At 49.9% G+C, this 12,585-nt stretch overlaps 1 protein-coding gene across 1 annotated transcript in view; it reads right to left on the bottom strand.

Annotated features, from left to right (window-relative positions):
- LOC103810700 (protein CEPU-1) overlaps window positions 1-6,623 on the bottom strand; it is a gene marked incomplete at both ends in the record, with an annotated part of 52,079 nt that extends 45,456 nt beyond the window's left edge. Inside the window, one exon of the mRNA XM_009083615.1 lies at window positions 6,380-6,623. Coding sequence (XP_009081863.1) covers window positions 6,380-6,623 — 244 coding nt within the window. The remainder of the gene's footprint in view (window positions 1-6,379) is intronic.
- Window positions 6,624-12,585: the final 5,962 nt, after the last annotated feature.

Here is a 12,585-nt window from a genome sequence, read left to right as displayed (position 1 = left end):
AGAGGTGTTGGAGGTGGGAATGGCCCCAGCACCATGGCTTGGGGCAGCTGGATGGGACCACAGAGGGTCTGTGTTGTCACTGCTTGAGGGAACCCAGTGACACGCAGGATTACACTTCATCAGGGGAGAAAAACAGAATTTAGCCACAGCCTGGGTGTAAATGAAAAACGGGAAGGAAATGAAACCAGTCTGCGTGTCCTATGAATCACTGGATCTTCCTTCCCCTCACTCCATTCTCCTGCCAAATATTTCTCCCTGGGAAGAGGATACATCATCCCGTGGGTCTGGCAGTGCCTGGCCCACTTGCATCGCTGGGGAGCCAGGCAAGCCTGCAGGATGCCTTGGGGGAACGGTTTGAAACTGAAAGAAGGGCTGGTTTGGATGAGATATAAGGAAGAAGTTCTTTATAATGAGGGTGCTGAGGCACTGCCACAGGTTGGCCAGAACAGCTGTGACTGCTCTATCCCTGGAAATGTTCCATGCCAGGTTGGATGGAGCTTGGAGCAACCTGGGCTGGTGGAAGGTGTCCCTGCCCATGGCAGGGGGTGGAACGAGATGAACTTTGAGGTCCCTTCCAACACAAACCATTCTAGGATTCTACACCTTCCCTTCATCCCTACCTCTCCATTAGTAACTTGCTCTCCTTCTAACAAGGTTAATGCACTTGAGCACTGTTCAGCTCCTCACCTCTCCCACCCTTTACACCAGTGAGCTCATCCACATGCTTTGGGATGGAAGACACACATCCCATCCTCAATGGGATGCAGCGTGCCTGGCTCCCTCCAGCAGCAGCATGGACATGAAACTGGGGCAGCCTGAAGCTGCAGCGAGGACAGGATGTGAGCCCAGAGCCAATGCTTCCAGAAAGGGCTCTGGAGTCTCTTCTCTCCCCTGCTCCCACCCCACGATATAATTGCTAATTAATAATAACGTTTAGCTCTCAGATAGCGCGTTCCATCTTCAAAGACCTCTGTCGACATTAATGAATTAATCCTCATCAACCCCCCTGTGAAGTAGGTGACAATTATTATCTCTGCCTCACAGATGTTAAACTGATTTGCAAAGAGGTCAAGTGACTTGGGGGAGGCTGGAGGGAGCCTGGACGGGTACAAGGCCACTCCAGGAGGGAATGTGGTTGAGCACATCATAGAGAAGCAAGGGCTGGTAACCTTTGGGGGGGGAGATGGAGACATCCAGGGGCAGAAATGGATGTGGGACCTGCAGAGATGCTCCCTGAGGGCAAAGCAAAACGGGGATAAAGAGCCAAAAACTAGGACAGTGCGTGAGAGAGCGTGGGAGACCTTCAGTCCTCCACAACAGCCCTGACACAAAAGGAAAAGATGCTGTGACAGAGGGACGGTGATTAGCAACAAAAGAGAGTCGAGGAAGGAACACATCAGTCAAAGGAGCTCAGAGTGGGGGTGAAGTGAGGGAGAATTGATTCTGTGCTGCTGGTTTCCTCCCCTCCACCGGTTTGGGGAGGGTATCCCAACTTCCCACACACCTTTTAGAAGGCATTATCTAAACCTGCTTTTGCTTCTGGAAGGAACAGCTGCTCCCATGGGGGAAAAGTATGGATATACCAGTAAAATCCATGGCAGAAGCAGAGTGAGCATCCTGTCCAGTGGGAAACTCCAGCTCATGGATTCATATGTGACCTCTCTGCCACTGAGCTACCCAAGAGTCCTGGGCAAATCTCTTTGCCCCTCCTCACTCCCAGAACTGGTGGTTTTGGCAGCACAAAGCTCCGCCCCAGGAGTAAGGTGATGATGACCACAGGGACTGAACCTTCCTCCCAGCCCCTCTGCTCCCAGGGCAGGTGTTTTTCCCATGCAGCGAGGAAGGAAACTGGCTTCAAAAAGTTATCCTTGCTTTCCCACGAGCAAAAGAAGTTCATGGAATCAGAGAAAAATTAATTGGACAGAGTTGGGTGGTTGAAACAAAGCCACCTGAGGTGCCACAGCCCCATGGCAGCTTTATCTCCCCAGCACACACCTTGGCAGTGCTGCTCCAGTACAGGGTGAGGTGTCACCAGCAGTGCCACCTCTGCCCCTTGCCACTCTGTGCCACCTGCACCCGCAGCCCCCCGACTCTGCTGAGCAGGTAATTAACTCCCAGACAAAGGCAGGGATGGTTGAAACAAAGCCACCTGAGGTGCCACAGCCCCATGGCAGCTTTATCTCCCCAGCACACACCTTGGCAGTGCTGCTCCAGTACAGGGTGAGGTGTCACCAGCAGTGCCACCTCTGCCCCTTGCCACTCTGTGCCACCTGCACCCGCAGCCCCCCGACTCTGCTGAGCAGGTAATTAACTCCCAGACAAAGGCAGGGATTTGCAGATTAACCTCGGGAAAGTGTGGGAAAACTCATTTACACCAAACAAAAGGGGAGGGGTGATTAGTTGCTCCAGTGACAACAGCAAGAGCCAGATAGGGCCAGGGAAACTGATAAAGAAGCAGGAAAGCTCTAATATCCCCTACTTCCCTGCTTTTTGCTTCTTTTATTTTTTCCCCCTTCTTTATTTCTTTCTTTCTAAGCACTAAAATGCCACCATTTTCTATCATGCAAATTCGTGTGCCTAAGTGAGATTAAACTCTGGCAGGCGCTGTGCCTCCTTCCCCAAGTCCATTTCCAGTGCTGAGATAAGGCCCAACTTCCCTTAATGCATCTTACAAGGCAGGGGGAATGTTTTGCAGACGTGCATTGGAGACGGCTTATTATCAACACAAATAAGAGCTTTCCCCGATATAGTCCTTCTCCTCCTCCCTCCCCTCTCTCTTTTAAACCCAGGAACCCAGAGAAAGGCTTAAATAGCTGAAGTGTCCTGCAGGGAGCAGGGAGAAGGGGGAGGTTGTGCCTGAGATGCTGCTGCAAGAAGTGGGACTGGCTAAGGAAACCAGAGAGATACAGGAGAGGAGAGGAAGGGAAAGCATCACTCGGAGGTTAATGGGGCATAAATCCTCTTTCTCGCTCTGAGTTTCTGTCTCCCTCCAAGTTCAGAGCTTGCTTATTACAAATGGGGCTTCCCTGGATTTTGTCTCTTTGGGATTTTTACCCAGAAACACCTCACTCTCCCTAGGATCCAAGGCAAACTCCTGCAAACACAGGCAATGCTGCTTCCCTGTGCTTTGTCAGGGCTTATAGCAACTCCTTCTATGAAGAAATGAATGAAGGAGTGAGACCACCTGCAGATGACACGGATGCTCCCTGAGCTGCTTATTTTAGGTCTGCCTGTAATCTGGGAGCCTCTTTCCAGGGGAGATCCAGGTGCTGAGAACATCCTTGTCCCTTTGGCAGCTCTGCTGTTAGCTCACATCAACTTGGCATCACCAGCCTGACCCCATTTAGAGCAGTGCCCGAAATAGCAGGTCTGAACTTCGATGCATTCAGTGCCAAGGGGCTGTTGTCTCATTCCTGGGCTCATTTGCCCCACATTAGCTCAGAGGCACCGACCTGCTATTCCTGGATCAGCAGCAATCACCTTTTCCCTTTTGTAGCAGGGGTTCAAGACTGACAAGTGTTTCTGAAAGCTTGACCGATGAGAAAAGGTGGGAGAAACGGAGCTGGGATGGTTTCAGAAAGAAGGTGGCTAAGGGGCATCAGGATAACAACCTTCCCAAAAGCAAAAGGTTATTACAGAGGACACTGATCAATTGTTCCCTACATCCACTGGGAATAGGCTGAGAAAAAAACTCCACTTCACTTGCGACAAAGAAGGTTTAAGTTAGATATTAGCTATACATTTTCTAATTATAAAGGTAGCGAAGCAGTAGAATAGATTGTCTGGGGAGACTGAAGAACCTGCTTTGTTAAAGATTTTCAAGAATAGCTTTCACATGTGTTTGGCAGCGATACTTCTGCCTTGTTGCAGGGGGACAGGCTAAATTAGCTCTTGAGGTGCCTTCTACCCACCTATTTTGGGATCTCGGCCATCGATACAGCCAACCCAGAAATAAATGTGCAGCACTCCCCTTGCTGCAGTGTGGACATCCTCAGTTCTGACTCTTTCTAGCTGATTCTCTCCCACTGCCTTGGAGAGCCATTCCCAACCCTCATACCCTAAAAGAAGCTCCTTCTCCCACTCCTATCCCTGTTTTTTGCTCTCTCCCCTCATAGCACCATTTCCCTCCAGCACTCCTTGGCCAACACCATGGATGCCTCAGCTGATTCCCTACATCCACAGCTGTTTCCTAGTGATAGCACCTAAACCTGGGGAGAAGGAGGGATGCACTCCATGGCCTGAGGGTGCCTGGACCCTGGCTGATATGCACCCATCCTGCCTGCCTGAGGGAACAGCAGGCTGCTGAAGTCCTGGCTGGAAGGAGAAGAGTTCCTTGCCCCCTGCAGTCAGTCCCTTTGGAGAGTGCAGCCTGCCCCAGGGCACATTTTAATTGCATCCTCAGAGCCTGGAGTGCTCCTGCATCCCAGAGCTGTGCCCCCAGGCCCTTTCCTGGTACAGGGAGGGGAAAGTCAAGACCTGCTTAGAGCAACTTGTACACCTCCCTCTTGCTGGCTGCACCTGGAGTAACCCTGTTTAAAAGGGGAGACCCACTTTCCCACCTCCTCTCACCACTTTTCCTTTCCTATCAGGCTGTGGGAAGGGGCAAAAAGTCCCAGAGCCATGTGCTGAACTTGGCATATCCCTGAAATCTAATGCCTAGACACTCTGCACTCCTGGGAAGGGGGATAAGCACTACTTCCCACAAGCTGAATGTCGTTTAGGACAGGATTATACCAGAATACATATTTATAGGGCCCATTTTCCAAGGCAGGAGAGTTAATCCTGCCACCCCAGTCAAATTTTCATTGAGGTCACTAAGGCAGGATTCCCTTTAATTGGACATGATATTCACTTTCATGTCCTGCTCTGAGAAAAGGCTGGATGAGCCAAGCAATAGCTCTTCAAATTAAGGGGCTTGCTCCCCAGAGCCAGAATTTCTGCTGGCAGCAGTGAGGATGTTCAGCACATTATAGGACTGAGCCCATCACTGAATACTCCCATATTTAACTGCACTGCTCCAAGGAGTTAAGCTCTGACCTTTTCCTCCATCACCCAAATATCTCTTCCTAATGATACAGCAAGACACGGGAGGGATGGACCTGGATGTCTGGTGATACAGGAAATTTAGGTCAGGAAACAGGAATCAGAAGAGAACAGATAGAAATTGTCCTGCATCACCCCAACATCTGATAGTGACTTCAGAACTTGTGGGTGATCGACTTTGGCTTAAGAAACTCAGGCAGGTAATAAGAGATGGCAAGATAAACAGCCAGAACAGGGCCTGGCAATGCATCCACTTCCTCTGCTGCTAATGGAGATGGAGAAACTCCTGCCCTGTTTAGTTGGCTTGATTGCACCGAGAGGAAAGGGAAAATGAAAAGGGAGGGAAGAAGGAAAATAAAGGCCCTGGGTTTGGGTTTTTTCCCCCCTTCTATTCATTAGGCTGTCAATAGTGCTCAGGCCTGGCATATCGACGGCGGATTAGCTCAACCCGACTGTGTACAAGACCAATGCCTTTTTAACCCAGCTTGTTTCCAAATCAATACACCCATCAGCATTCGAAAATTAGCCCGAGACGAGATTCCAATACTCAAGCTGGTAATGTCATGTTAAGAGGGCTCCTGGCCAAATCACAGAAGGAGGAGCAGGAAAGAAAAAAAAAAAAAAGCTTGCTAGCAAGGGATTAGAAGTTTTCCATTAATCTTCCCCGAGGCTAAGAGCTCACCAGGCCACATATGTCCCTCCATGAGGCTCTCCCCTTGCCCAGCACACATGGACACGGGAGCTATCTTCCATGAACATCCATCTGCTTGACCATCATGTGTGGTCATGCTTGTCTGTCCCCTCTTGAGAGCCCATGTGTGCTCACACACTTGCTGAAGAGCACACGTATGCAGCCACTTAACCACCAAAAAGTGCTCCCTAACCCCAAGCTGACCTTCCTCCTCCTCCTCCCAGAAGCAGTTTCAACACACAGACACATATTGTTGCTAGGCATACACACACACCCACCCCCACAAAGCACATAAATCTGCCAGCTCTCTCTTTTCCCCCAACACGAGGTTTACTTCCAGCAATGCCTCCAGCATGGAAAACAAAAAACCCATCAAAATACAACAACAACAAACAGCAACACAGGTTTGCCAGCAACTGTGTTGAGAGGCAGAGCTGTCTGTATCAGAGACTTGGGATTACTCCAGGAAAGTTGGATAAATGCATTGAGAGAGACACTCCAAGTCTGTTGGTCAGCCTCTATGTCTGCACCACGTTGTGTTACACACTCCAACGTAGGAGCAATGGGAGGAGAAGACAGCTGGGCAAAAGGAACATGAAACCAAATCCCCAAGTCCAAACCCTGTATGAATTCCCTTCCTCTTACCTTGCACGATGAGATGGACACGTGATGTCTTGGGGTGATTGTCTGTCTGCACGGAGCAGGTGTAGGGGCCCTCATCATACACATCCACATCCTGGATCTGGATGCTGTACTGGGTTTTGGTGTTGGCCAGGAGCACCACCCGAGGGTCCAAGCACCACTTGTCATTGCCGGCATAGAGGATGCTGCTGCCGTTCAGCCAGGCCACTCGGGTGACTCGGTTGTCCACGGAGCACCTGTGGGGAGGCAGAGAGGTGACCCATCAGTGAGCTGCTCTTGGGTGCTCTCCCTCCCTTCCCCAGCCCTCCTGGTCCTTCTGGCACTATTTTTAGCTTTGCTGTCAGCAGCAGTTTCAGAGACCAAGTGCTTTCAGTGTCCAAAGAGGACAAGGTCAGCACTTTACCTGCAGTGCTCAGGGCACTGATATCTCTCTAAACTGGTGGCTCCGGAGATTTTGCTGAGAGCCTCACAATGTTTTCAGAGATTGGGAGGTCAGAGTCACCCAGTACCAGCCACCAAAGCACCTCTCACTCCTCCATTCCCATTTACTCCTTTGCAAACACAGACACAAGCAGACCTGAGCCAAACCCTCCATCCTGAGTCCAAACCCCACTCTTCTGGGAGGATGCAGGTTGTTACCTCCTGCCCAAACCCATCACTTGTCATTCTCTCTGGAGACCTTCTCATCCCTGCAGCCAGACAAAGAAATGTAAAGAAAGCAGCTTGTGCTGCTTCACAAAGGAGCGAGGAAAATTTATCTCTGCAGGAAGCCAGCTCTGACATACACACCTATAAAGAGAAACCTTGAGCATCTGACCATTTGTCCCCTCTGTCAGCTCTGCCTTCCCTACCCATCACACCTGCATCGCTGCACCTCCCTCACTGCACCTTTCCCCAGCTGAGCATTTCGCTTACTGAGGGATGTTTTGGAGCTAGAAATCCTCTCTATCCTGCCTCATTAAGCATCTGAGCCCCTCCAGGAGACAACACAGTGCAAACCTAGCAGAGACTTTGCTCCTGGAGGAGATCATTTCCCTCTCCACATTAGCAGGGACGAGTTGTGCTCCTCTGAAAGGTCCTTGCCAGTTCTGTGACCCTCCATCCCCATATCCTTAGCAAGGATTGCCACAAATCATTTCCCTCTCCACATTAGCAGGGACGAGCTGTGCTCCTCTGAAAGGTCCCTGCCAGTCCTGTGACCCTCCATCTCCATATCCTAAGCAAGGATTGCCACAAATCCCCTCGAGACAAACATTAAGACTCCCCCTGGGCAGCAGAAACCCGCAGCCCCCCCCCCAAGCCAGGTAAAACCCCACTTCTCTCCAAGAAAATTTGGGATTATGGAGCTGTTAGGACTTAGCTGTGCTTTGCTGGATGCCAACTCCAGAGGATAATGTCCCTGCATAAAACCACTCAGCCTGAGATCCACTGTTTATATCCTTCCCCAAACTACTTCATTACTTGTGCAGTGGTTGGGATGCAAATTAACTTTGGAGGCAGCGAAAAAGAGCATGGAAAACTCTGGGAGGTCTCACATGGGGTGACCCCATGGAATGTAAGGGGTTTAATGGGCTCTACATGCCAGACTGAGCTAGCAGGGGAGGTGACAGCAAGGATGGATCTATCTGTGGCATGTGGGCTTATCCCAACACTTTAGGGATTGTGTCCTTCCTCTGGGTGAGCTGTCTCCTTGCTGGAGATCCTTATAACCTCCTTTGAGACTGTAGATGGATGCAGGTTGATCTTTTCTCCCAGGTAACATGTGACAGAACAAGAGGAGATGGCTTAAAGTTGCACCAGGGGTGGTTTCAGTTGGATATTAGAGAAAATTTCTTCATGGAAAGGGCTGTCAAGCCCTGGCACAGGTTGTCCAGGGTAGGGGTAGAGTCACCATCCCAGGATGGAGTCACCATACCTAGAAGTGTTCAAAAACATTAGATGTGGTGCTTAGGGACATGGTTTAGGGGTGGGCCAGAGGAGATGGCTTAAAGTTGCACCAGGGGTGGTTTCAGTTGGATATTAGAGAAAATTTCTTCATGGAAAGGGCTGTCAAGCCCTGGCACAGGTTGTCCAGGGTAGGGGTAGAGTCACCATCCCAGGATGGAGTCACCATACCTAGAAGTGTTCAAAAACATTAGATGTGGTGCTTAGGGACATGGTTTAGGGGTGGGCCTGGCAGTGCTGGGTTAACAGCTGGACTATCTTAGAGACCATTAGATGTGGTGCTTAGGGACATGGTTTAGGGGTGGGCCTGGCAGTGCTGGGTTAACAGCTGGACTCAGTGATCTTAGAGACCTTATCCAACTTTGATTCCATGATTCTATCATGGGTGACTTCTCTGCCCACGTCCTCTACTGATGCCAGCAAAGATACCTGGAGACAAGCTGTCCTGTCCCCTCCAACCTCTTTCTGGAGGTATCTCTTTGGCCCCAGTGATTACAGGAGAAGCCCAAATAGCTCGTTCAGCCTCAACACACAACATGAGGAGACATATACCCAAGGTGAGATGGGTTGTCTGCAACTCAGGACACTCCTATTTGCCAGGCAAGTACCCAACTCCTGCACCATCCTCCCTCTCTGGTGTGAAAAGCATGGAATAAATTAAACAATTTTACTACTGTTCCATAATGATATTACGATAATAATAAATTAAATGGGAGCAGATTTTTATGGTCTACATAAAAAAAAGCAATAGATTCAGCCTGGGCTGAACACCAAGAACTCAGCTCTTGCTTTCAGCTGCATTACAACTCGAGTAAAAAACATGAGAGTTCAGTTGCTCAAGTTGAATTAAACTGGAGTTTTCTTCCCAGAGGATGAGTTTAGTCTATTGAACTCCGAATCGGAGCTCTGCTGGGAGCTCAGACCTATGGGGCACAAATAAAATGAAGTGGATATTTGGTGCTTGGCTCTGGCACCATGAAAATAGGCTCCTGTGGTGGTGGTTCTGCACAAACACAGGGGAGTCCAGGGCTGGCTGATGAGAAAACAGACATGGTTTGAATTTCTTAGACCAGCCCCTTCTGCAGACATTAGCCTTGAGGACCTGGTAAGGAGGCTGAACTAAAAATATACATTTCCTCTCTCCTCCTCCACGCCAGTTTTCTTTATGAAATGCATCAGCTTGGAGATCCTTGGATAATAATGGAGCCAGACAGTGTGCAATCCAAGCATTCCCTCTATCATATGGGCATTTAAGTGCTTTTGAAAAGCAACGGGGCTCAGGTAACGCATGAGGCAACTGTGAAATAAGTGCTTTCGCCCTTCACAGCACCCAGGCACAATCTCTTCTTATCACCTAGACACGCTTCTCTGTCCCTGGGATCGGCAAGCTTCAAGCTGTTATTTTATATTCTTCCCTGTCTCTTAGAGCTCCTCAGCCAATATATATATATATATAAAATAAAGCACAGAAACAGCTCCTGGGAAAGAGACACTTTGACCTCTGGATCCTCTGGGCTATTTAGGGGATGGCAGGTTGTGCTCCTACCTGAGCTCCTTTCAACCACTGTGCTAAACCTGCTCCTCCTCACACGAGCACCGGTCGGGGTCCCTGTGGCCAAGGCTCATCACAGCGACCCAATGCTCTTCCAGCCCCTCCATCTGCTCCCCCTTCCCTCCTCCAGCAGCTCCTCTCTCCAGCAGCCTGGAGCAGGGATGGGAAGCCCTCCTCTCTTGCAGGCAGCCAAGTGGAAAGCCTTTGGCTTTGGCCAGGAAGCTAAGCTCCAAGCACAGGTGGAGAGCAAAGCCACTGTGAGCCCACAGCTTCCCCCTTCCCACCCCACTCCTGGCAAGGTGCAAAAAGCCTTGGGATCCCTCCTCCAGCTCCCTGGAAGCTCTCACCCTCACTCTCACCCTGCAGTGTGCCAGGGAGAGAGGGGAGGGAGAGGTCCTTGGGGTGCTGGAAAACAGCACTCGCCTCCAAAAAGATGATCTAAAAACAATTAAGCACAGATGAGGTAATTTTCTCTCTCAAGATCCATAATCCTTGTTTTGTTCCTGCTCAGACAGCAAGGACTTCTCCTCCAGGAAGATGAAAAACTGCTGTCTGCCAACACAAGGAGATGATACTGCTCCCTTTCACTGGTGCTTCTTTCCCAATAAACCCAGAGTCCCAAGCCTCTTGGTTTCTCCAACAGGAGGTGGAAACACTGCTAATCCACCAGTGTTGCATTATCCTGGGGGCAAGCAGCGATGGTCTGCAGAGAGATGCAGCTCCTCATGCTGCACCAGACCCTCTGCTCCCTGCTGCCACTGAGGGCACCTCAAAATGACCACAAATTTGGGCATTTTAGGACAGTTACATGCATTGAACAAAGGCAAGAGCTGTGTGCATCTCCCCTACCTGTCACAACTCACGTGCTCATGACCTTGCCCTGCACTCCTCAACCAATGACATGTGGTGGGTGCAAAGGGATCCAGGCTGGTGCTGCCCTTTTCAGACCCATCACCATCTCCTGCAGCCAATACTTCTTGGCTTTGCTACCCACTCTCTTCTTTCAAGCTGGCTCATGAGGTCCTGGCTGCTCTCCCCCCAAACCAGCATCCCCCACATCTTAAGGGGCTGAGTTCATGCAGCCAAAGGGTCCCACCTGGCTGCAGAGACACCACTCAAAGACAAACTGAAAGAGGGAAAGCAAAGTCATAAGGATTCTGCCACCTTAGATAAAATGAGCACAAAGATGAGCAGGGCTGAAAGTGCCAACAAAGCCCTTGGTGGGGACAAACCATCCCCAAAATCAAATATGAGGAATACATAAGCAACAGGGTGCTGAAGCTGAGCACCCTGACCACTGATCCCACCCATGCCCCATCCAGCCTCTGGTACCTTCTGCAGTGCTGGCACAGACACAGATGGCACGTGCCCACAGTGACATGCCCTCCTGAATTTCTCTCTTTGCTTTCATGAGTTTGCACACAGAAAGTGACGGCAGAGGAGGTGGGCTGGCAGTGGGGGGAAGGAGGTTTTTAATTACTGAAGTGTAGTAATTGGCACACAACACTTTTTTTTTTTGTTGCCTCTTATGCAGATTGCTGGTGTTCCAGAGGGCTGGGCTGGAGAGCACAGATTGTCTCAACCCAGCAGGACACACAAGAAATGAATAATGTTAATTAGAACTGAAAAGAGCTCAGCAAAATTACCAACCTGATTGCTGCTTTCATGGCAATTATCAGGGTACAGGCTCCATTGTGGGGAGGCAGGGATGGGGCAAAGCCTGGTTCACCCCAGCCAACGTGGTGGCCCAACCTGGGCGATGACCAAGCTCAACCCCACTGGGCTCACTTCTTCCACAACCACCTAATTTTCATGACATGCCCATCCTAGAGAAACCACCTTCCCAAATCCAGGCCACTTGGAAGTTTCACAATGGCACCAACCCAGAGAATCATTTAGGTTGGAAAAGACCTTTAAGACCATCAAGCCCAGCCATGAACCCAGAGCTGCCAAGGACACCACTAAACCACATCCTCAGGTGTCATATCTACCATCAAGCAACCCTAGATGTCTTCTCTTTTTCTTCCCAGTCTAACTCAGCAATTCCCAGGTAACTTTGGATTTTGAATCAATCTTACACCAGCAGCGTTGTGTCTCTGCTATGAGCTCAACCAAGCTGAAAATCAGGAATAAGATCAGGGTTTAGCTTAAAACTGGGTGCAAATCCTCCCACTGAGGCTGGGCAAGGAGACAAGCTGATGTGGCCCTGCCTTGTCCGTAGCATCTCACATCCCAGGCATCACCTTCCAGCCTCTGCACCACCAGCCAAGCTATAAATGATCAACTAAACCAGCCCTCTGCCAGAGGCAGGAGCTCCACATCTCAGATTTATTTCTGTGATTATCACATTTTATTGTTATTTATTAGGATTAATTAAAGGCTGGGCTGTGAACAACTCAATCCCAGCCAGGCACAGTCTCCTCACTCTCACAGACTTTCCTATGATGTTTATGTGCTGGTGGCAATAGAATTTTGCCCATCAATTCCTAAGCAAAGGGAGAGCTGGGGTCAGACTGTGCCATGCTCCTGGGGACAGGCACTGCCCATGATCCTGGAAGATTGGGACACACGCCCCATGGACAGGCTGAGTTGTGGATAGCATGCAGAGCATGGTCTGGAAGCTTTTTTACTGCTAAATATTAAGCCAAAGCCCTCATTGTCACAACCCAGTCTGGTTTCCCTCTCGATACTCTTTGCTGTATTAGGTTAAGTC

The sequence above is a fragment of the Acanthisitta chloris genome, unplaced genomic scaffold (assembly GCF_000695815.1).
Source record: "Acanthisitta chloris isolate BGI_N310 unplaced genomic scaffold, ASM69581v1 scaffold5411, whole genome shotgun sequence".
NCBI lineage: Eukaryota > Metazoa > Chordata > Aves > Passeriformes > Acanthisittidae > Acanthisitta > Acanthisitta chloris.
This window is presented reverse-complemented; position numbering and strand designations above follow the sequence as displayed.